The sequence below is a fragment of the Pyricularia oryzae genome, chromosome 1, assembly GCF_000002495.2.
Source record: "Pyricularia oryzae 70-15 chromosome 1, whole genome shotgun sequence".
Lineage (NCBI taxonomy): Eukaryota > Fungi > Ascomycota > Sordariomycetes > Magnaporthales > Pyriculariaceae > Pyricularia > Pyricularia oryzae.
In genome coordinates this window covers 7,026,430-7,048,952 of record NC_017844.1, presented here as the reverse complement: position 1 = coordinate 7,048,952, position 22,523 = coordinate 7,026,430, and the positions used below count along the sequence as shown (strand labels likewise).

Here is a 22,523-nt window from a genome sequence, read left to right as displayed (position 1 = left end):
AAACCTGAGGCTGGTGGGATTAATTTCTTCTGCAGCCACAAGAAAAACTTGGGGGAAAAACCTGTTGATGAGTTCAAGCACCAAGGTCTGTGTTGTGGCTGTGAACTGGAGACCGACGGGACAAATGAAAAAAAAAAAAATTGAGAGAAAAAAAAAAAAAACAACACGCAGGGAAATACAATACTGATACTGTATTGAACCGGTTGTACCAAGGCCCGATGATCAATAGCACGCGTTCTATTACAACGTAATTCCCGTGCCCTTTAGCCCCATTTTGACCAGCACAAATCAACGACTCCACCCAGCCCTGGGTGAAGATCTTTGCTGCATAAGTCTTGACAGATTGGCCTTGTTGTCAATCGGCAGATGGTTGGTTACCTTACTTTCCAACGGCCGTTACATCATCGACGCATTCAGGGGTGATTTGTTTTTTTTGTTTTTGGCGGATGAGGGTGAAGCGCAGCATACCGTACTTTTGGGGGGGTTTTGTACTGCGACCACTGTAGTTTGGTGCAGTAGTGTACCGTCCCTTACTGTTACTGCGCGCTTCGGTACCGCAACCCGTAGCGGTCGCCCCCCCTTTGCATGTCTTTGCTGAAGAGATTGACGTTTGAGGGTGGTGGCGCCCCTCTAGCAGCCTAGCGGCGGGCCCTCGTTTATCGTTCGTTTTGCGGCTTTGGTTCACCTAATCAGCCCCTCCAGCGTCCAGAATGTGCAGGCTGCAATACGAGCTTTGACGAAATCTCTTTGTGTCCGTTCTCCCAATCGGTTCCTTCTAGCGAGCTACACAAATCGCCGAACTGTGCCATCAGTCAGTCAAGTCAAAGTCGGTCGGTTCAATCAAAATCACTTCAGGGGTCGGCAGTTCGTTCCTTTACCCTTTCAGGATTCTGTTGGGTTCCTTCCATTTGGATGGAACCCCTTTTTTAGATGCTTAAATGTAATTAATTTATTCCTCCTAGTTCCAAGAGAGAAAAAAAACATATACCTGCAGTGAGCAAACACGAGCATTATCCCAGTAGCAACCCTTTAAAGTTTCGTCATGATCACCACGACTCAGACTGACAGCTGTGCGTAAACAAGCCAAGTCCAAACATGCACCGACACCCTTGCTTCAATGCAGGCCATCCACGTCGGAGACACCCTAGGTATTTTGCTCAATACGCCACATGCCTGCAGTGTCGTTTTTTTTTTTTTTTTTTTTTTTTTTTCTCTATATTGTTTGGACGACGCTGAAAACCGGTAAACTGGTGTTCGTGTCTTGGAAAGCATGTGTTTGTGCGCCGGCCAATAAGACGATAGCGAGACACAGCCCCAGTAGAAACAAAGCCCAATCCAGATCTGATGAAAGGCTCAGCTGGTGCAACTGTCAAATTCGCCTGTTCCCGACGCTGACCACAAACCTGCGCCACAGCCTCAACTCACGGGTCAGCAGAGCACATTTCAACATGGTGCCTACCCTGCATCCAAAACTACAATTCAATGCACTGTAGGTTGTATCGAGTATACTCGCAACTTCCAAGACTCTGTATGGCAAAGATACCGATGCCATCGTCTCCACTTTGGCTTTCTCCTTGGTGCTACCACGTAATGACAAATGCGCTATGCTCGAGGTCTATGCGACACACGAGATCCCTACACCGTAAATGGACTTCGGGGATGACGGTTGCAGGCCAGTGGTGGAGCTTGTTCATCCCGATCCCGATGGTACTGTCTTTTTCTTTTATTTTTCTCTTTTTTTTCCACCGAAACTACAAAATATTTCCGTCCTACGCGATTGCTAGAACTAAAACATAGTCCGCTTGTCGTTTGTCTATGCGAAAGCATCTTGCCAGGGACACACTTTCGGCTAATTGATTATCCCAGTCTCAGTACTGTCTTGGACTCAGGCCCTCTTCAAAACATCAATGGTGTAAACCTTTTCCTTTACTACTGACATTCAGCACATATTTTTCAACGGCCTTGCAGCATGTACTTTGCAAGCGAGGCTCTCGTAAGCAACGCACTTGAATTCCCAGTACCATGCCGCTTTGCATCTTCGATTGATGAGGCAGTGCAGCTCCTATGCCATCTACCAATAGCCAGCCCATCAACATGTATTGAATAAAGTTGCGGTCGGACCCGGAAGCAAACCTCTCAACTTCCCGCGAAAAAAACTTGGGTCTCTTACCAAGGCGTCGGTTTTGATTGCTTTTTGGCAGCCTCGCAAGGAAAGCAAAAACAAGTTAGCATCTAAAGCACAAGCCTCCAAGCGCTTCCTGCCATGACCACCCGCATAGGCGCTAGACTAGAACTAGTTCACATCTCAAAGATGTCTATGGTTGTGTTGGTAAGGCTTTGGCCCAAACGACTCCCATCGCATCAAAGACACGGGAGACTTTGGGGTTTTGTGATAAAATATTAAACCCCTTGGTCCACCCCCTTTTTACCCCTACGGTTGTGCACCGTCCGAAAACGACGGCGCTTATAAAGTCAATCTCTGACCAGTGCCTGAATGTTTTATCTCAACTCGGCCATGTCTTTGTCCAAGTATGGAGGATGTGTCATCACGTCGAACTTTTTGGTCCTCCGGACCTCGGGGGCGTGGACGCCAAGATATCTCTTTGATCGGAAACTGCGGTAAATGCCGTGTGTGAGCAAGTCAAATGGTGAACTTTTGGCTAAAACAAAAAGGGGGAAACGGAGAAGCGGAACCAACGACGGGTTCCAACTTCAGGTGTCGCAGGGCTTACCTCCAGGTGATGTTGGCTTGGACGACGTCCTGAATCCCCTTGATGTAGCGCTGGACGTCGCGTTCAACATCTCCACCCCGGGCCGGGACCTGCCGCATTGTTTCTTCCCACTCGTAGTAGCTCTCTTCGAGCAGCGCGCCTACGGTGTCAAATGCCTCCTGAGCAGACTGCCCCGACATTCGACAGGCCGCCACCATATTAAAAGGACATCCTTCGCTCTGTTGTGCAAGACAAGGTTAGCGTTTTGCAATATAGCAGGCGAGGATGAAAGACGACTTGTTGGTACTTGCCTCCTCCTTTTGGTAGGATAGCATATCATTGGACCTACAAAGTTTGGAGAATGCACAATGTCAGCGGATCACACTCGTTGGATACAAACCGTCACCTCATGCTGATGGGTAGATCTTACATTATAACCATGTCAGCCCCGAGCCTCTCCAGCGTCTGTATGGCGGGATCCTCAAAGACCTCGTCGGGCAGGCGTATGGAGTGGGCGTATTCGACCAGGTGGTACAGAGGCGCGACCCCGACAGACAGCCGACGCGTCTCCAGCATCTCCTGCGGGCAAGGCAGGCCGCTCTCTGTGAAATCTTGGACATGCTGTGCGACGCCGAGGGCGTAGAGCTCCATGGCCCTGGCGAAGCGTCTTTGGACACCTGAGATACTCGTCAGCACTCGGGTTTGAGGTGTTGTTTTTGACACGCTGGAGTTGTGTCTGCTGTGGTGTATATACCTGAGGGGGCTCCCTAGATCGTGTTGAAGCGTGAGACTGTCAGCCATTGCCGGGTACTCTTGCCTGCTTTGACGAGGGATTTTTGGTCTCTACCTCAGACAGCCGACGATAAATGTCATCGTGCGCCAGAACAACAGGGATCTTGAGGCCGCGGAACTTGTGGCCCTTCATGTCTGCCAAAAGACTATCAAGAACATGACGAGTGACTATCAGGTCGGACCTCAGGTCTCCGGAATCGAACACTATAAAGGTCTGTGATTAGCCACGAGCGCCCGAGGAGATGGAATGGGCCCAGCATACTGTCATCAAAGGGGAAAACCTGAACTGCACGTTAGCGAGGCGCTCCTTGACCTTTCCCAGCCAGATGTAGACAGGCAAAACACAGGTTATCGAACAAGATCAGACTTATAAACTCACCCAGTTTCCCCAGTCACACATGGTTCGGAGCTTGTGGATTGGAGCTTCGGGCGCAGCGATTGAACAAAAGTAGCTAAAGTCACAGGCGCCGACCCTTTTTTGCATCATTGGCGAGAAGGCGCATATCCTGAGGTAATATGAATGTCAGTAACGAAGCGCCCAGGAAACGCCCAAGAAGACATGATAAGTAAGTACCTGGCCAGCCATTTTTCAGAGACCGGCTTCACTGCTTCATAGTGTTTGTTGACTTTGGGCTCCTGGACTATGAAGCCCCTGAACATGTCAGGAAGCGTCACACAAGTTCGGTCAGCCATGGCGCTCTTTCTCGCGGAGAGGTTGTATAACCAAGGATCTGGGACGGAGGGTACCAGCCGGTCGGGACGTCCAGCCACGCGGATAATATACCTACCTAGGTTCTTATGTATTTAATCTGTTCGCATAGAAGCATGTAAAAAACTTGGCCCCCATGTCGTAATTACAAAATGCTTATCGAAAAGCTTCTCCACAAAGAAGAAGAAAAAAGCCGTCATTTGATGTTCAAGATGAGGCGAATGAGGAGAAGAAAAGATGAATTAGACCTAGTTCTTACATAGACTAGATTACGTGCAATGTCATGTCGGCAGGTACTCCGTAATTGTTATGGCGATCTTTTATATGACTGGTCTGTGCCGCTCGCCAAGAAGAGTATAAGGATCTCCAAAAGCAACAGTTCATGCACGCCAAGGAGATGATGACTTTTTTTCGGAAAACGGCTATTCCGGAGCTACTGAATACTCAGATTGACGCTGGTAGAAAGAGCATAATGAATAGCACCCCAGCTCCTGGAAGAAAAAAAAAAAAAAAAAACTCTGATAGGTTTACCTTTTGGATCAGTTCCCTCACGAGTGCACCTGCCTTGCCCATCATGGGAGTTCCAGCAGTCTTCAAGTCTGACAAAGACATTCGTCGCGTCGGCAACTATACTTTCGAATGGACCGAGGACCACATCCCTAGAGAAACAACAGACCCGCTACGCTACACGTACGACAAGCTGGGGGCGGCGGCAGTGGACAGGATCCAAGAGATCCACCGCCGGAGCGCCGCAGCCGCCGACGGAGACGCACAGCACATATCGAGACTGGACCTCCTCGCGGTGCTCGAAGCCAACCACGGCACCGACGCCGTCCTCGGGCAGCTGTGGGATGAGGTGCACAGCGTCCCGGCCTGGGTGGACTGGGCGCAGCTGGAGCGGGGCCAGCGGTTCCTGTACCGGTACGCGCTGGCCAACCTGATGGGCTTCGCGCTGCAGGGGTTCGTGGGCGAGAACTCTGCGTCGCAGGGCGTGGTGGAGGTGCTGGTGCGCACCGGCGGCTTCAGCACGCGCGTGCTCCTGCGGCGGCTGCTCGAGACCTTCCAGCTGCTGCTCCAGGTCACCCACAGCCCGGGCTTCCTCGAGCCCGGCGGCGAGGGCCACAGGTCCGCCGTCAGGGTGCGCCTGCTGCACTCCATGGTGCGGCAGCGCATCCTCAAGATCGTCGAGGCCAGGGGCGCCGAGTACTTTGACGTCGCGACGCTCGGCGTGCCCCTCAACACCCTCGACTCCCTGCACGCCCTGACCACCTTTGGCTGCAACCACGCCTTCATCCAGCTGCCGCTCATGGGCATCACCGCCCGCCCGGCCGAGGTGGAGGACTACGTCGCCCTGTGGCGCTACGTCGGCTACCTGCTCGGCACGCCCACCGAGCACTTTGCCTCGGCCGCGCGGGCCAAGGTGCTGATGGACAGCCTGAGCTACCACGAGCGGGGGCTGACCGACAGCTCGCTGGTGTGCGGCCACAACTTTGTCGAGACCGTCCGGGACCTCGAGCCCATCAACCTGTCGGCCGGCTTCATCGAGGCCGGCAGCAGGGTCCTCAACGGGGACGCCCTCTGCGACGACCTCGGCATGAAGCGGCCGGGCCTCTACCACTACGCCTGCTTCAGGGGCTACTGCTGGTTCGTCAAGACGCTCGCCGCGGCGCAGCAGTGGTTTCCTCGTCTGGACGCAAAGATCATCGACTTCAACAGGGATATGCTCCACTCGGCCATCATTCACAGCAAGGCTGGCCTGGCAGGGGGCTCCAAGCTCAAGTTTAAGCATGTGCCCGACGGGACACTGACGGGCAAGGAGAGCAGCGCGGTCAAGCGAGGTGAGATTCGTTTTTATGAGAGGCTATTCGAGCTGTTCTGCTTGGCATACTTTATCTTGGGATTGTTTGTTTTCCTATGTGGTGCGGGCATGGCAATAAAAGCAGCATCAACGATGTGGGATCATCTTTAGCCGATTCGACAAAAACCACGCAATACCCTCACCTTTGCAGGCCGTAGGCTTAGATATTTAGCTAAATGGGTGTAATCCACGAATAAAAGCAAGGTGAAACCTTGCATGTTGGTACCAGTACGATTCGAACTACAACCCTGTTCAAAGGATCAAGCGTAGTGATCAATTAGTATGGGCCCCCACCGCACCTGCTTGCCAGAGGTTTTAGTTACCTGTACTCGAGACTTGTGCATCATGAAAATATTTACTAAGCTTTATGGGAGAGGGTTTTTTTGGAGCCTCGCTTCGTTTGGCCTTGTCAACTCTGCGTTTTGTAATTGCAATGCCGCCGGTCAACGGCCGTCGCAGACATAGGTTCCCCTGGGTGCGCGACGCATACTTACCCCGATGGAGCTTTGAGATGTGGCTGGATTGATGCCGAGAAGTTGGGCAAGGGCCAGATGGCAGATGTACTCCACGTATGGTGACTGAGTTCTTTACTCTTCTGTTGGTTGGGAATGGTAGTATTTAGCTGTGAAATCCTTCGCGATTGCTTATTTTATCTTCGACTTTTCAGTCTTGCCCTTTTACAATACGTCGTAGTCATACTCTGGAAGCGTCCCAAAGTCGCACCTCAGACTGCACCTGCACAGATACACAGCCTGCTTCTTGGCCCGCTCTCCCGGCGCCTCATACGACCTCTCATAGCCATTGTCCCACGTGATGGCTGTGATGTCGGGTCCGACGTCGCCCTGGCCCTCCCTGAGGTGAAGGGCAATAGCCTCCATCCAACATCTCGCAGCTCGTATCTACACTTGAACTGGGAAGAAGAGCCGTCAAAGAAGCTCTACCTGACAAAGATCAAAACTGGCCCAGGCTCCAAGTCAGCCAGGCTTGGGTAGTCAGAAACCACATGGCTATTACTGTCTCTTTCTTGAATGCTTACCTTGGCCCTGTTCACCTGTCACTGAGGGCTGTGATGCCCAGCCTGACCAGAATAAAAGCCGAGTTCCTTACAATTGGCTGCTGGGGCTCTGGGTCAGTTCTTAAACTAGGCAAGACGAAGCTTTTGCTAAGCTCTACTACTCCGGTACTGAACGATACATACCTACCTGTATGCCGACTTCGGTAGGTCGGCGAATATCTCGGAAGGGCAAAAGACCTTTTATTGGGCGCAAGACCCGGTTGGGGCTATGTGAGTCCTATGTATTGGGCTTACCAAAGAAGAAAAATGTCGTTGAGGAGTTCCAGTCGAGTGTTTCCTCTCCAAGGCCAAGTTGCCAAGGCATGGCCATTTTCGTCCCCAATCTTAAAGTTTTAAGGCTCGGAACCAAACAACGAAAAAAAACGTGGAATTAGAACTGAATGCTACTTCCAAAAGAAATCCAAAAGCAAGATACAGTGGACTATAGCGGCTGACAGTGGACGAGGTCCGTTTTACTTGGTTTGAAAGTGGGGAAAACCAGGGTTCGCAGAAACATAGGGGCCAGGAGAGCCTGAGTAAAACGGATCACCGACGATTCCTCCCCGACCCCTTCCTGCGCAAACTGCGGTCCTCATCTTCCTCGGCGTTCTCTTGAAAATCACCACCCTCCAAATGGTCACCTCCATACTTGTCCGAATCATATGCACTTCCACCGGACTTTGTCACTCCTCGCCTTCCAGGCCTTCTATCGCCGCCCTTGTTCCCCCGTGGTTCTGGCTCCCTCGATCGCCGCCGCTGCTTGCCACTCTCCTTGCGTGTTTGAGGACGCGATGAAGATGGAGATCTCCACCGGCCATCATGGTCAGAGTCTTCTTCGATGTCGTACTCCTGCGGATTGCGGCGCTCATAACGCCAATTCTCATTTTCTCGCTGGCGATCCCGCCTTCTGTTGTCTCTTAGCTGCCCTCTCCCGCAATCGTCATCGCGCTGCCCACGCTCGCTACCCCGCTCTCCCTGGTTTCCGTACCCGCGAAAATTCGTTCTGTACTGCCCCCTACCACCTCCTGCTCTTCCCAAGCTAGAGAAGTCTTCTTCGCTGTAGTTATTGTCGTTATTTCTGCGATAGGCCCTAGTCTTCCTACCGCCGCTGCCAGTACTGCTGCCTAAACGTTCATTTTCAAGGCTGTAATCATCTCGTGGACGTGGCTTCACCGCAGCGGGGTGGCCACGCTGAGGCCGATTGAGACTCGCGTACTCAGCAGGCGGTCTCTCCATCTTTTCAAAGGCCCTCTGGTCGTCCGTGTTCCTGTACATATTCTGTCTCATACGCTCAAACTCAGCTGTAGCAAGCTCGACCTTCCTGAAATGCTTCTCGCCTATGAAGGGGGCATCTAACAAGCTGTCACGTTCCCCGTTGTTTTCGTCGTCTTCGTCGTCCTCGTCGTCGTCATACAAATTTGAGCCACTACTTCGAGAGATTCTTCGGTCCTCAACACTCATTTCGTCTTTGACGTCAGTGCCAGCGTCTACCGTGTGGGTATTTTGCTGCTCGTGGCGGGCCAGCGACGCGGCGATCTGGAATGCGTTGCGGATCTGCCGCCCATTCCACCGGGCATTCTCGTGGTTTAAAAAGTGGTCCTCCGCGAATGCCAGGATCTCGTCCTCTCTGACCACCATTTCGCCCTTAAACTGTCCGTATTTGCCCTCAGAGCTTGAGGAACCGCATCTGGCCAGATGGGCTTTGGCCCGCTCCTTTTCAATCTTCTTGAGTCTGTCTATGTTTATCTTGAAGAGGCTGCGAGTGTCCTCGAAATCGAGTGCCGGGTAGTGCAGACTCAAGTGCACCCGGGACTTGACTGCTTCGTCCATGACTCCGACTCTGACGTAGGATAGGGGAAAGTAAGTAGAGAATCGCATTTTGAAGCTGATTGGGATTGTTGCTTACCGATTTGTAGTCAGAAAAAGTATCCCGGGATAGTATTCCAGAGTGCGAAGGAAAACTGCCATTTCGCATTAGATTAGGCCAACAACATCGCATGCCAGCCCGCCGCTTCTCGGGGATGGATTCGACTCACCACTGACTATTGCGTTCCGCATGATGCTGTCATCCCCCCTCTCCCGCTGGGACAAGAATATGTCGGCCTCATCGAGGAGCAGTATGCCTGGGACAAAGATTTGTTAGCTTTCTCAGCCTTGCTCTATAGGGCACACCTTCGAGTGCGTACTAACATTCCCACACGTCTGCTAGGCGGAAAATGTCTTTGAGGGTTTTCTCGACCGCATCGGGCGTTGTGCCAAGCTCGCCGCATGTGATCAAAAAGAGCGGTTTTCTGCGGTACATGGCGACAGCTTCGGCGGTTGCCGTTTTGCCAACACCCGGAGCCCCGTGAAGCAGGATGATGAGGCCCTGGCCTTTGCCTCTGATGAAATCCTGCCCCGGGAGGCCGACAGTACTTCCGTCCTGCCCTCTTGAGTTTGCGAGCCGCCGCATGTCTCTGACCAGCGCCTTTTGACTGAAGTGCTCGTTGACGACTGAGAGTATCATGCGCTTGTGATTTTTATTGATCCGCAGGAGTCTGAATGGATCGTCTTTCTCAGTCGGCCAAGAGATCTCGCGAATGTATTTTGTATCTGCAACGAAAAACTTGCGCTCCCTGAAGGCGTACGCCATAACCTGCTGAGGAAGCAGCACCAGGTCCTCGTCTGTGAAGATTTGGCTCTTCCATGTAGTCGTATGGCTGCCGTACGCCTGCATGAAGGGGTCCTTTGCCTCCACCGCCTTGATCATGTCTGATTCTATGCCCTCCCTGATTACCACGATTTCGCCCATTTTCTTCACAATCTCGGAGCGGTCTTCTTCGGCCCAATAAAATATCTCAACCTCATCGTAGGCATCTTCGGTCATGGTGTCGATCCTGCCTTTATCGATAAAGAAGCCAGGCCGGCACCTTGTCCTGGTGGTAAAAGCTTCCTGTGTTTCGATGATTATGTCACTGTTGTCACTGATTATTAGTGAGAGCCCAAGCTAGCCTGTTTCCGTGTCTTGGGGGGTGATAAATATCACCTTTCAATATATTCGCTGAATCCCGGTTGGCGAAACACCGGTGGGAGGCTTTTGTATGACCATCCATCGTACGCCATGGCTTTGCTCCCGGATGCAGCGTTGGAGATGAGTCGGCGGAACAACTCGCCCTTCTCGCGAAGATCTTTCATCAGACTGTCTTTCCTTTTGAGAAAGCGTATAGGGAAGACTGGCAGTTTATGGATATCTTCTTCCCCATGGAAATACCTAATTCCAGCCGGTAGGACAACCGGGGCGTATTTTGTGCCATCAAAATCGAGCCTGTAAAATTGCACTTCAAATTTTGTGTCTCTAGGATCCCATTCATATTGGTTGCCCACCCCAAGACCTTTACCTTGCCAGTCGCGATACGGCAGGTTAGTTGAGTAGAGACGTACAATATTATAACCCTCGTCCGACACAGACTGGTCCTCAGACGCCGCCTTCTTGTGGGGTTTCGAGTAGTCACCCGGCGGTTTTAATACGTCGACATCATCGTCATATTGAGATTCGCCCGGTGGGCCACGGCCCTTCTCCAGACCATATAACTTATGCTTGGTGCATACCAACTCTCCACAGCGGAACAGCGACCACAGATCGTTGAATCGGATCTTCATTTGCTTGCTGTGATTTGCCTGCTCGAATCTCCGGTAATATGGCATCAATTCCTTGTCAACAAACTCAACATAGCACCTGACCTGCTCCATGGCCTTTTTAGTTCGCATGAAGGCGCTGAGGGCTTTCCACTGCATTGTCGGCTGATTGTAGCCAAAATCTGCAACTGGCACATCATTGACGTCGTCGGGCTGGTCTGTAGCGTCGGTGCCACTACTCAGGTACACCTCGAGATCTGCCAAAAGAGCCTTCATGCTTTTTTGATGGTGGATAAAAAAGACAAATGGGTGCAAGAAAGTCATGGGCAGAAGCATGGACCACGAGGTGTTTCCGCTTATCTTTGCAAGGTGTGCTAGTAAGATACTGGAGTTGATGCGGATCCGGTCAAACGGAAGCTCGCTTGCTTTTGTCTTGGTCTTGACCTTGAGTGGTGGACGTGCAAGCCTCGCTGTGTACTTTCTTCTCTTCTCTTGAGGCATGCGTCTCAGCTGCTCTGCCGCCATGTTCTCCTCGAGGTCGTGGGTCTTGAGCAGCACCTCAACAGTGTCCACGACAAATTCGGACGGTTCACCAGTACACTGAAAGCGATTCTTGAACTGCTCCCAGTCGCAAAGTCTGACGACGGGCCTAGTGTTCAGATTGAAGCTGCCCTTCTCGGTCTCTTTGTCGTCCTCATCTGCCTCGGTGTCCGAGTAGGCATTTTCACTCTCCACGTCGTCATCTTTCCCAGGTTTGGGGCTCATTGATCTTCTCAGAGAGGGAGGTTTGACAGCTTCATAAGGTGTTCTTGGGATGGAGCGCACTGGCATTGGAGGCGCTCGCGTGGGAGGCGCTGGCAGGAAAGGCGCTCGGAAGGGGGACATTTGAGTGGCCATGGATAAGGTAGGCAAAGGTACCTGGTAGGTATGCAAATTATATCTGGAAAGCTGGATACAGTAATTCAAGTATCAATGGAAGGCTTGTGAGTCTATTGGTGATGAAAGACTGTTGAGGAAACACAAATGGTCAGGCAGGAGAGTGAGGATCAACCGACACAACAGATATTCAAATTATCATACGCAGGCTGCCGTAGATACCTGCCCGTCTACCTAGGTACCTACCTAGGTACCTTACCCACCTACGTGTATGGAAGGCTCCTTCCCGTTCTATATGCTGCCGCGGCGATCAGTGCATATGAAATCTGCAAATTTGGCAGGCTCGTTTAGCCTCCTCGCGGCTGACTGCAGTAGTGGGTTCGGGGCTATCGGCATGATGGCTGACGCACATATGGGACCCTGTCCTCAATCCCAAACCCCAATTAGGTACCTAATGCAGATTTCTCAGCTATCTTGAGGATAGACTTGCAGACGATATTGATGTTGTTGGTGTCTCGCCATGACATGGCACAGCCAAGAGCCTCCCCTCCCATCCATCCCTTATGCAGGGGGCTGGGAATGGTACGAGAGATACCGTCAGGTCACACACGTCGATGGCTTTGATTTGCTGCTGCTGCTTGTCACCCCAACCTTGGCGCTTCAATCGATGCAACACTCCGGTCTACAACATCGGCATCCTCCGCACCTTCCATAACCAACAGCACAGCAGACGCTTTCAATAGGTCTCGTGGAATGCATGCACTTCGCCAAAGCATTTAGCCGTTATACCCGACCGAAGGTCATGCTCTTTTGTCCCTAGGTACCTACCTAAGGTACCTACCAGGGACCTAATTTGCTGCAACCCAATCTAACATGGAAGCTACTGGGAGTTTGCTCAATTGTTCACTGCTTCATTTGTCTTCTGTATCAATCTTCTCCTCCTGCCTGCCTCCCTTCCAAATCCGTACGGGTCTCTGGGAATTTCCCGACTTCGCACAGCCGCACTTCGATAATATTGATTGGCCGCGCTTGGAGTTTCCATCTGACATCCAGGTGGTAGATATACCAGCACTGTAGAAACCTCCTGAGATAATCCTCCGTTTGCTTCATATCGACCCTTCCTATCACCCTTGGCTTTGGCCTTCTATCAGTTAACATGGAGGTAGAGCGCCAAAAGCCCCAATCCCTAAGAGAAATCTTGGATGAAGAAGAAGAAAGGAGGCTCTTCAAACACTACATGACTGTTGAGACGACCGTATTCCCACACGACCTTCCAAAATGCGAGTTGGTATACGACACACAACGCTCGGAATACACCAGCGTTTTTAGAAGCAACAGCAGGCAAGTCCACTGCCAACTCTTTTTCTTCCGAGCACAACCCACCTAGCTAGCATATTTTGCACGTCTATCATCTCTGACAGCCATTCTTCACTGTTCAGGGCGCTCAACGACGCCATTGGCTCATACCTGAAGGAAAACCCCCTTGGCCTGAACCCCGGCACATGCACATGGACAGACGTCGCGGATGAGCTGGAAAAGTCCGAAGCCGAGTACAAGAGAAGCAACAAATTTTTGCATCGCCATGGAGCTGGAATGATGCGAAGTCTGGTCCCAGCCCTAGACTGCATCCCAAGTGACAATGGAATCGCCCCTATCAAAGGCGGCTTGATGATTATATTCAACGTGAGACACACAGTCTAGTGCCAGCCTTTGGATGTGCATTTCTACTAAACTAACTTCTTTTGTCTATGCGTGTGAGCAGGCCGTGAAGAGGAGGTGCGAGACCTGCGAGAAAATCTTAGAGTGCTTTTCGTCAGTCACACAATGGCTTGTGAAGGCACATCGTCTCCAGAACCTACACAAGCGGGATGATAAACTCATAAACAAGGTTCGAGAGTTTTACTGCAAGCTCTTCGAGTGTCTTGCCTCTCTCATCTCTGTACTTTTGCGACGGGACAAGAGCTCTGTCATGTTCTCAGGTGCGTCTGATTCCTGAAGGGTCAGAATTCCATATCTAACAGCCAACATGGAAATTACTCGGAGAATCGTGCAGCAGAGCCACCATCACGATGGTCAGAGAAGATTTGTAAGGGAAAGTCAATCGTCGGTAGAGCGCTCAAGGACGTCTTTGGAGATGCGGCAAATGAGGTCGAGGACATCCTGGCACCAGTCAAATCTGCCCTGTCCTCGCTCAAAGACTACAGCCGATTTCTGGACAGCGCGGGCATCCAAACAGCCAACCGAAACATCCTGGAAGCGAGTCGAGAGATAAAGCAGACAAGATCTGGGGTCGCCGGTTTGAATTACAAGTTCGATCAGCTCCGAGAAGAAATGGAGCGGAGACAATGCGAGACCGAGAATCTAGTCAGGGGACGGCTGGATGATCGTGATAACGTTTTGAAGGAGATTTGGAACCGTGTCCACGACATGTTTGCCGATGCGCTACGATGCACGCTTATTGCTGGTAAGCCGGGCGACCTCTTTTTTGCCCGAAGTAATTTCAAACAGTATTTCTAACATGTTTCTATCATCAAGATTCACGGCCCCATTCTTCAAAACGTCTTCAGATAATGGACAGCCAGATCAGTCGACAAAGGCAGTTCTGGAATCTCGACATCAACAAACTTCTAAACGCCATCGCCTCTGATGAAGGACACGAGACAGCCATCTTTGACAGGGACGATATGGTCCGCAAGCAGTCTTTATTTAAACCAAAAGCCATGAGCCGCGCCAATCAGCTATTTGAGACAGAAAAGTTCGGAGACTGGATGACCTCGACAGAGTCGGAATTCCTCATGGTGGAAGGCCACTGCCTCCAAGAGTCTCAAGGCGTGGTCTCGCCATTGACCATTTTTGCCGCCTCTCTTGCTCACGTACTTGGGGCAGGCGCTTTTGAAGAAGAGTCACCCACAGAGGCTATTGCTTTGTTCTTTGCTTGTGGCCAGCACTCCTCGACTGAGGATGAGCTCTCTGGTCCTCAGGGGATCATGCGAAGCTTGATAAGTCAGCTCCTAGTCTCCAACATTCGATGGACCGCCAGTGCCGCGGATGAAAGTCGCACCCCGGACCTCGGCTTCCTGCAAGAGCGCAGAAGTATCTGGCCCGAGATCTGCAAGCAGAGCTTGGGAAGGGTCGATGCCACGCGCAGCATCAATAAAGACGGCGGCAATGCTACGAGAGAACCAAACCATAAGAACAAGAACAGGCCTGAGAGAGATCGGCTTCAGACATTGCTACATCTTTTCGAGGAGCTGGTCGACCAAATTCCCCAAGCCTCGACGGTCTATTGCATAATAGACGGCATCTCTTACTACGAGAACCCGTGGCAGGAGGATCTCTTGCTACTGGTAAAAACACTGGCGGAAATTTGTGACGATCAACGGAGCGGGCTCAACGGGCCACGCCTCAAGATCCTCATGACCAGCCCGGGCCGCTTCTATTGGCTGCACACGTTCGCGCATCAGGAGGAAGCCCTCAAGGTGATGCTGGTGAGCCTGAATTTGGGGCATTTTGCCCGAGGAGGCTCCTACATGTTTGGCGGAAACATGGTCAGGCGAATTGAGTACATGCGGACACCCAGGCACGCACCCTTGCCGAGGTTCCAATCTGATGACTTTCAAGCCCGTGGCTGGGGGCAGAGAAAAAAGCAGCACTCGCACTATGACAGTTACGGTGGCGACGATTATAGCGAGAGAGATGATCGACGGAGGGCCAGGTTCCAGCATAGTGGGCCCTTGCAGCTACGTACACGGGACAGAAGTATGTGAACTGGGAAGCTAATTGATGTATGAATGTCTTGATGAGCCGGACAATCAGATGTTTGGAAGCTTTTGCCAACCACCAGTGCGCAGATGCATAGATCTGGGTAGCCCCTGAAATTGTTTGGCGCCTGCGCATTGCAGGATCTCCCTTCAAAAAAATGAGGTGAAAGGTATCAAAAGTGCGGCTAAACTTATAGTCCCCGTGGCCAAACGACCAGCCGCGTGCGTGTAGTTTGTCGACGACATTAAAGATTCCGTTTGTGCCCCACAGGCCATCTTTCCATGTAGATGAATGCAGTTTTCAGCACCTGGTCGTTGGTGGTGAGCAACGGCCTGCCGCTTTCGGCTTGGGCGCGTAAGTCCTTCTCTTCTGCTCTCAAACTCATTGTCTATGATGTGTGCCTGGAATTTGGGAGGGTTTTACATGTTATTCGTGGCCAGCCAAGAGAAATATTATTGTGGCGAGTTCTATAGACTCGAGATTCACCTTGAATCTCTCCCAATGGTGGTCTTTGGAAGTGGTTGAGTTGAGACGATTCTTCATCTCCCTGACAGGGATTGGAAAAAAAAAGCTCGAAAGAAACAGTGAGAAGGTCGGTCCCGCCGGTCTATGGCAGTCTTTAGTCTAGTCGTTCCGGCTTCAAGCAAAATGTAATACCTCCACTAGCCCCTACATCCCAGCCAGGGGATGCGCAAGGCAGTAGAACAACACGCAGCAAACCATGTTCACTAACAAACGTAGTCAAGGGGCCTGCCCTGGCTAGCTCAGTCGTCCTCCCACCGCCTCTTGGAGCCCGCACTGAGGCTGGATCTCGCGCTGGATCCGACGCCGGCGCCAGATCTCGACAGGGGAGGGTAGGCAACTCCGCCGACAGCCCTGCCTTTTTCCCTGTCGTCCTCGCGCACGACGCTCTCCCGCATCAGCCGGATGACCTGCTCCAGCTTGGCAAACCACGTCTTGTTCACGCGTCGTTTGGCCCTGATCTCTCTCTTGACGTCTTCCAACTCGTCGATATCTTTTTTGACGGTGAGCGACGGGTTAGCAGATGTGATTCAGAAACCGTACGTAATATTTCATTCAGGCCGATGACGGACTCACATTGTGTCTGGTCCGGAATCAACTCCAACACATCCACCACAAACCCAGAAGCGGCCCGCCCGCCGACCAGCGTGGCGTATAGATTCCTATCCTCGGCGGCAGCGCCACCATGCTTGTCCTCGTCGTGCTCGAACACGATCTTGCGGAGTATGTAGACCAGCGCCCGCGCCGCGTCGCCCCTCTCCCACTCCTGGGCCCCGTCGCCCCGGAGCAGCTCGCTCTTGACCTGCCCGACCGCGCCCAGGACGTGCCTGGCCGCCCACGCGACGTCGCAGGTGCCTTCGAGGTCCGCACCCATCGCGACCCGCTGCCTCGCCGCGTCCCGGTCCGACAGCGACTCGGAGTAGCGGTCCAGCTCGTGCAGGATGCGGTCGACGCGGGCCTGCAGGCGCGCGTAGGGGTTGCGTGCTCGTTCGCGCGGCGAGAGCAGGTTGAGAAAGATGGAAAAGACTTCGTTGTTGCGCTCGAGCAGCGCCCGCACTGTTTCGCGTAGGTTGCGCTTTTCGCCGTGGCTGCGCGGTGCTCCGATTTTCTGCTGTCGCCTCTTGTTCCTGTTGATATTGTTTTGCTCCTCGTCGTCTGTCTCGTCGAATGCAGACAGTATCTGGTTGACTTCATCGACGCGAACCCAAGGCGGGGCGCGATATGCCTCGTGGCTGCCGACGGCCGAGTGTAAGCCGTCGGTCAGCAGGTTGAGACGGTAGTCGGCAATCCTCTGGAAGAGATTTCCAAGTGCAGGAATGGAACCATCGGCCTCGACCTTGAGAGGCTCCGCCTGGTCGTGCCCGTAGAGGGTCAGCTTTGCTATGGCGTCATATAGCCATAGGAGATGCTGGCAAGGCTTGCGGTTTTTGCAGATGCACTGCGGTCCAGGCCACTTGCTGTCTGGAGTGCCGATACGAATGGACAGCGGGGTGAACTCCCTTAGCTGAAAAGCATAGAACTGATGGCCTCCATCGACTCCTGTGAAGTGGAGGCTGACTGGTGGTGTCTCGTGCCAGCGCAACTCGCTAAAGAGCTCCCTGATATGCCCTTGTGCGTCTCGGTCCTGACCCAACTGGTCGGGCACGACGAAGCTGTGGCTGGTGCCTTGACTTGAATCTTGAGTTGGCAGCCGGCTGATGTCGTAAAGCAGACCGGTGAAGGGGGAGCGAACTATCTGATCTGGATCTTCGCCCTCAAAGTCACTGTCCGAATCACCAGTATCAGAGTACTCACCTGCCAATGCCCCGGCCTCGGCGAGACGACGGATAGCCTGTGCTCTCGTGGTGGGAGCCATGCCGCGGAGGTTGAGTTGTCTCAGACCTGTTGTGGGAGGGTTGGACATGAAAGAAGTAGCACGAGAATATGAGTTGGAGGTAGGTTCATACCGCCCAGACATCGAAGTGGTGTGGTCATGCTGTGCGTATGGCAAGATCTTTATATCCAACAAGTCGAGAGACTGTCATAGGCAGACGACCATGTCCATTGCGTAGGTAGGTATATACCCAAGGTAGGAGACTAGCGTCAAGATGTAGACCCATATGCAGGCCGGCCAAATATGGAAACCGGGGTAAGCACTCTATAACGTGGCCGGGCTGAGTACAATGGGTCGCACTTAATGAGATGATGGCTGCGGCAGTGCTGCTTCTTGACGAGCCATACCCCATTCGTGATGCTGCCGGCAACAAGTTCTTCTTTTGCTCACCTTGGAGGTGGAGATTGATATCAGGTCCACCCCAGGCCCGGCCCACGAGAACATGATAGGAAGATGTGAAGTTGAGGGGTAGTTGCAGCCTGTGAGGGAGAGAAGCCATGGTCATTTTGGAGTGCAAGGTGACGTTCGTTAGACGAACAAGCCGATTCTGAGCATGCCTAATGTCACCATACGACAGCCTAGCTAAGGTACTTTTCGGTGCTTTCCACAGCCAACATCAACTTCATCCAGTGACCAAAGCAAATGCAGGTATTGTACTGTGGATACACCTGGGGGTGCTTTGGCGAAAGGGGATTGTATCCAAGATAGGGTGCTTTGATGCACCGATTAGGAAACAAGTTGAGAAATAACGTTGCTTTGGCTTCCTTGGCACTAGGCACGACGTATACTTTGCTTGGGAGGGAGGGGTAGGTGGAAAGGCAGTGAACGGCTTTGTTCCGTCTCAATTCCATAGAAATTCGAGGTACCTTTCATTGACTAAATGCGGCTGTATGCATTGTGCATCCCAGTACCGAATGATTGTCTGTGAAGAGCAGGCTTATCCTTCGAGTCGACGCGGACCGTCAATGATAAGAGCCAACAAATTGTTGGTCACAATCAGCCAGGACACTTGACCAGCGCGTCGAGAGTGGCAGTATATGATAATCCCACAAGGCTGATTTTAATCGCTGAAATACAGTCTGAGCCGTAAAGAAGCCATGAAATAGACCAGTAGGTCAGGGCAGGTCGCTTGAATCGCCCTTACTCCCTAACATTTCAATGGCAGAGCAAAGAGTTGTTTGACCGCGATCATTGCGTCTGTTTGTGTGGAGGTCAAATTGGCCCGATGGTGTGGGTCGCTCACCCCACAACTACTGCATCCCTGGAGTCTCATCATTGGTCAATATTACCAATGGAAGCGCGACCGACCTGTTGGCAGGCTTTCAAGGCTGATTGTGACTTTGAACCCAAACTCGCAGTTAGCATTATGCGCACTCCCCCAGGGTCTGCAGTCGGGCCATCCACTCCAAGGAGTAGAAGAGAGTGAAAAAAGAGAGGAGGAGCAAACGGTCTTGAAAGTCTGACACACTCGCAATCGAGGCTTAGACTTCTGCCTCGCCCTCGCGCATATGAAGTTTGGTCTATAAAAGCCTGGCGTGTTCCCCCCTCCCTCCGCCTGGCCGCATTTCTGGCCGCATCGCTACCACCGAACCCAACCCACTCGACTCTAGGCGCAGCAACCCTTTCCAGAAGCCCGGCGAACATTTTATCGAGGTCTTTACCTGCCTGCTTCGTCATTTGCTGTCCGTGGCTATTTTTCATCTTCTGAAAAAGCAAAGAGGACGATATTTTCGTTGCCTGGGACCTATCTAGCGGGAACACAACAGGGATGGTTCGGGTCGCACATCGTGGGGGGTTGGGTTTCCTACTTTGATCTCTGGATGAAAATCAACTATCACCACAAAACCCGCGCGTGTCGTGCAACCCACCATTTTTCTACATACTAAGCTCGGGGGGTGATAGTCAATCACAGGTCACGACTTGGGTCCCCTTTTTTTTGGTTGTTGGTCCTCAAGTAGGAAACGAACTCGCTGGCCTTTGTGTTCGCCCAAAAAGCAAACCACTAAAACCTCCATTCATTCCAGCCAGCCCTACGATGATATTCTTATGACGGTGGTCGTTCAAGACGGTCAATATGGGCGAAGAGCATGAGCCAACTGACTGGGCCCTATATGTGGACTGGATTGCCTAGACTGGTGTTGGTTCAACATCAAAGCATACATCATCACTCATCACATTCCCTTGGGTATATCTCCTCCGGACCAAGATGATGGTATGATTGTTGCCCGAAGCTTCTACCTCCAATGCCAACCGTGTCACCGCATCATGGTCACGGTTCGCGACACTGTAATCGTCAACTTTTCTTCTCTAAAAGACTCTCTGACCATCGGACAGTCCGGATCGTGACACTAGACCGTTTATTGCTGCCTATCGACTGCATAGTCCCCCACAAAATGATGCATGTCCTCTCATGAGGCCTCCGAGATGAGACGATGAAGGAAGACTAGGTACATAGTAGGTTTCTGGCTAGTACTCTATTTTACTTTTAGTTGCAGCCTTGCTGTGAAGAGTAAATTGCAGCCTAGCCTAGTCTCTAGTGCCGGTTGGCAAATGACATGGGGCTGCCGTGGGTGGGGTAGATTGAGACGGTGAACCAGCCGAAAAATGTAAAAACTCATCTCTGGCCAACCGCGTCAAAGAACAGATGATCTCATTCGAGTCCCGACAGCGCGGACCCGGCAGTGAATTTCCGATGAGTTGAATTGATTTCCATGGCATGGAACAATATAACTCCGGCCGGTGAGTTTCTCTTCCATAGCTGGTGAGGGTTTTCCTAATGGTCTCCCTTGGGAGAGCGGTTGGTTTTCACACGCGAGCAGTCAAAAGGTAGCCCAGCTGGGACCAGTTGATGTTCGATACAAGGTACCGAGGTAACTGCAACACACTGAAAGGTCAGTTGCTCCTTATGTCTCTACCACACAAATCGAAGGCGGAGTTTACAAAACTTGGCTCACATAACTAGGCCATTGGGCTTGGAAAAGAACTAAACAACAGAGACGGCAAAACTCTTTGTTTACTTCTTCTCAAACTTGGCAGTCTAATCTTGAACATTGTTGGTCTCGTCGTCGCCATCTTTGTCTGCCTCAGCCTCATTCTCCTTCTCCTCCGGCAGTTTCGATTTCGGCCCCAAAGCAACAAGGTCAACGTCCTCGTCCGACTCCGAGTCACTGTCTTCCCAGTAATCCTCCTCATCCACCTCAACCAGATCTCAGTAGGGATACTCTTCGGGCCCGTCGTACCTCCTTCGTGTCCATGTCACAGTCCACGTGTACATCCGTGGCCCTATGAACCTAGAGACCTTATCCCGGCTGGCGGCATGCGTTGGGCAGTCCCCGTCAATATGACAAGGCACGACCAGGTAAAACGTGAAAAAGGGGGCATTGATCCTCCCAATGACCCATCTGTCCGCGCCATGAGAGTTTGCGGACTGGGTTGCCCTCGGCGGCAAGGTAATAGTAACCGGCGTGGTGGGGGTTCAGCGGAAAGCGCCACATCTCCACGACGTAATCTATGATGACTTCAAAATTGGCGCGCCAGTTCTCCGAGCAGTGGAAGTTCATTGTCAAGGTCTGAATTTTGGGAAAATTGACGAATTCGCGCGCCCATGAGCCCAAGGGGTAGATGTCTGCTATGGCTGGCATCCAGGTTGGTCTTGTCAGTCCGCTGACCTTGGAGCTGTAGGGGCCACTACTGCTGTCTCCAAGGCTGGTCAGACGGCCCTCGCTCTTGGCCTTCTGGTATTTCTTGGCGGATTGATCAAGCACCTCCATAGGAGAAGCGCATGCTATTGATTCGCCTTTCATGTCACGAGGGCAAAGTCGCACATGCTCCACGGTGTCCACGGGTGTCGTTTAGTACACTCGATCACGAGGAATACAGACTTTGGTTGGAGAGGAAGGATTGATAATAGTCCAAACCGCCAGAGAAGTTCAGCATGGTGGAGCGGCGCTCCCACTCGGTCCTCTCGCGGCTCCCAATACGCGCAGGCGATGCAAGACTTGTTGACGCCCGGCTTGCCCTCCGGAGAATCAGGTCTTGATTTTGGGATCCAAGATTTCCAAAAGCGCTGTCCCTCCACCTGATGTCCGCGTTCATTCTTGAATATCAACAGGTGCGCCTCGATGAAGACTCGCCGGCAGGTTGCGAGTAGCGTGGGTGATAGCCTCTTGTGGGGGAAGCTGGGGCCGGTGTCGGCTGGAAATTGATACTTGCCGACATTGAAGCAGGTGCCCTCTGGGTCAGAAAGAGTTGAGTCGATATCTAGTGGGTTGGAGGCTTCGATCGCCAGTGGCATCTTGGTCGCAATCTCGGATCAGACATCGTCGTCCGGATTCCCATCATGGTCATGGCGCAGACAGAAGTTGGGAGGTTCGCTGCAGCTGTCTGCATTTTCGTACTTCAACCAGGTGTCGAGAAAGATGTCTTGGGTCAAAAGCGCCAGCTCGAAAATGTCGAGGCGGATTTCCGCATGCAATCTGCCAAACAGCGGCGATCCAAGCTGGGGATCGGCGATCCAGCTCTCCAACCGACGCTTCAGATCGACCGCCATTGATTGAGGATGGTGGGTGCTACGGTGTTGGTGAGGTTGGTGCCAACGGGTGAATGAGGTTTGGTTCTGATGAGTAAGTGAGGTCGGTGCTGCAGCGGCCGTTTGCTACGTTAGTTTCCGAGCAGGTCAATCTTTATTTGTTGGTGCCTGCCGCACTCTGTTAGGTACCTATCTACCCAAGGTAGTCAACCAACGAGCAACT

At 52.2% G+C, this 22,523-nt stretch overlaps 6 protein-coding genes across 6 annotated transcripts; 2 read left to right on the top strand and 4 right to left on the bottom strand.

Moving 5' to 3' along the window:
• Positions 1-2,499: 2,499 nt before the first annotated feature.
• Positions 2,500-4,196, bottom strand: MGG_04631 (terpene synthase metal binding domain-containing protein; the record flags this gene model as incomplete). Its single annotated transcript, XM_003710824.1, has 8 exons — positions 2,500-2,614; positions 2,733-2,948; positions 3,009-3,056; positions 3,142-3,396; positions 3,539-3,707; positions 3,766-3,784; positions 3,883-4,009; positions 4,078-4,196. 8 exons carry the CDS (start codon positions 4,194-4,196, stop codon positions 2,500-2,502), a joined length of 1,068 nt encoding a protein of 355 aa, XP_003710872.1.
• A 590-nt stretch (positions 4,197-4,786) lies between these two features.
• MGG_04632 (uncharacterized protein) lies at positions 4,787-6,181 on the top strand (the record flags this gene model as incomplete). The annotated part of the gene is made up of 1 exon (XM_003710823.1): positions 4,787-6,181. One exon carries the CDS (start codon positions 4,787-4,789, stop codon positions 6,179-6,181), a length of 1,395 nt encoding a protein of 464 aa, XP_003710871.1.
• A 1,489-nt stretch (positions 6,182-7,670) lies between these two features.
• Positions 7,671-11,504, bottom strand: MGG_04633 (uncharacterized protein; the record flags this gene model as incomplete). Its single annotated transcript, XM_003710822.1, has 5 exons — positions 7,671-8,964; positions 9,031-9,085; positions 9,161-9,247; positions 9,315-10,078; positions 10,150-11,504. The coding sequence occupies 5 exons, from the start codon at positions 11,502-11,504 to the stop codon at positions 7,671-7,673; spliced, it is 3,555 nt and encodes a 1,184-aa protein (XP_003710870.1).
• Positions 11,505-12,771: 1,267 nt separating this feature from the next.
• On the top strand, positions 12,772-15,382 carry MGG_04634 (uncharacterized protein; the record flags this gene model as incomplete). Its single annotated transcript, XM_003710821.1, has 5 exons — positions 12,772-12,899; positions 13,037-13,298; positions 13,378-13,594; positions 13,669-14,079; positions 14,151-15,382. 5 exons carry the CDS (start codon positions 12,772-12,774, stop codon positions 15,380-15,382), a joined length of 2,250 nt encoding a protein of 749 aa, XP_003710869.1.
• A 274-nt stretch (positions 15,383-15,656) lies between these two features.
• MGG_04635 (uncharacterized protein) lies at positions 15,657-17,974 on the bottom strand. Its single transcript, XM_003710820.1, has 2 exons — positions 16,476-17,974; positions 15,657-16,392 (listed from the first exon to the last, which is right to left on the bottom strand). The coding sequence occupies exons 1-2, from the start codon at positions 17,854-17,856 to the stop codon at positions 16,142-16,144; spliced, it is 1,632 nt and encodes a 543-aa protein (XP_003710868.1). The 5' UTR covers positions 17,857-17,974; the 3' UTR covers positions 15,657-16,141.
• A 2,835-nt stretch (positions 17,975-20,809) lies between these two features.
• Positions 20,810-21,867, bottom strand: MGG_16509 (uncharacterized protein; the record flags this gene model as incomplete). The annotated part of the gene is made up of 3 exons (XM_003710819.1): positions 20,810-20,979; positions 21,170-21,556; positions 21,654-21,867. 3 exons carry the CDS (start codon positions 21,865-21,867, stop codon positions 20,810-20,812), a joined length of 771 nt encoding a protein of 256 aa, XP_003710867.1.
• Positions 21,868-22,523: the final 656 nt, after the last annotated feature.

Excerpts from the sequence above, each read along its gene's own strand:
- MGG_04635 (XM_003710820.1), bottom strand. The coding sequence starts at position 17,856 with ATGTCTGGGCGGTATGAACCTACCTCCAACTCATATTCTCGTGCTACT. Across the intron at positions 16,393-16,475 it reads GATTCCGGACCAGACACAAT|ATATCGACGAGTTGGAAGAC; the intron begins GTGAGTCCGTCA and ends CCGTCAAAAAAG.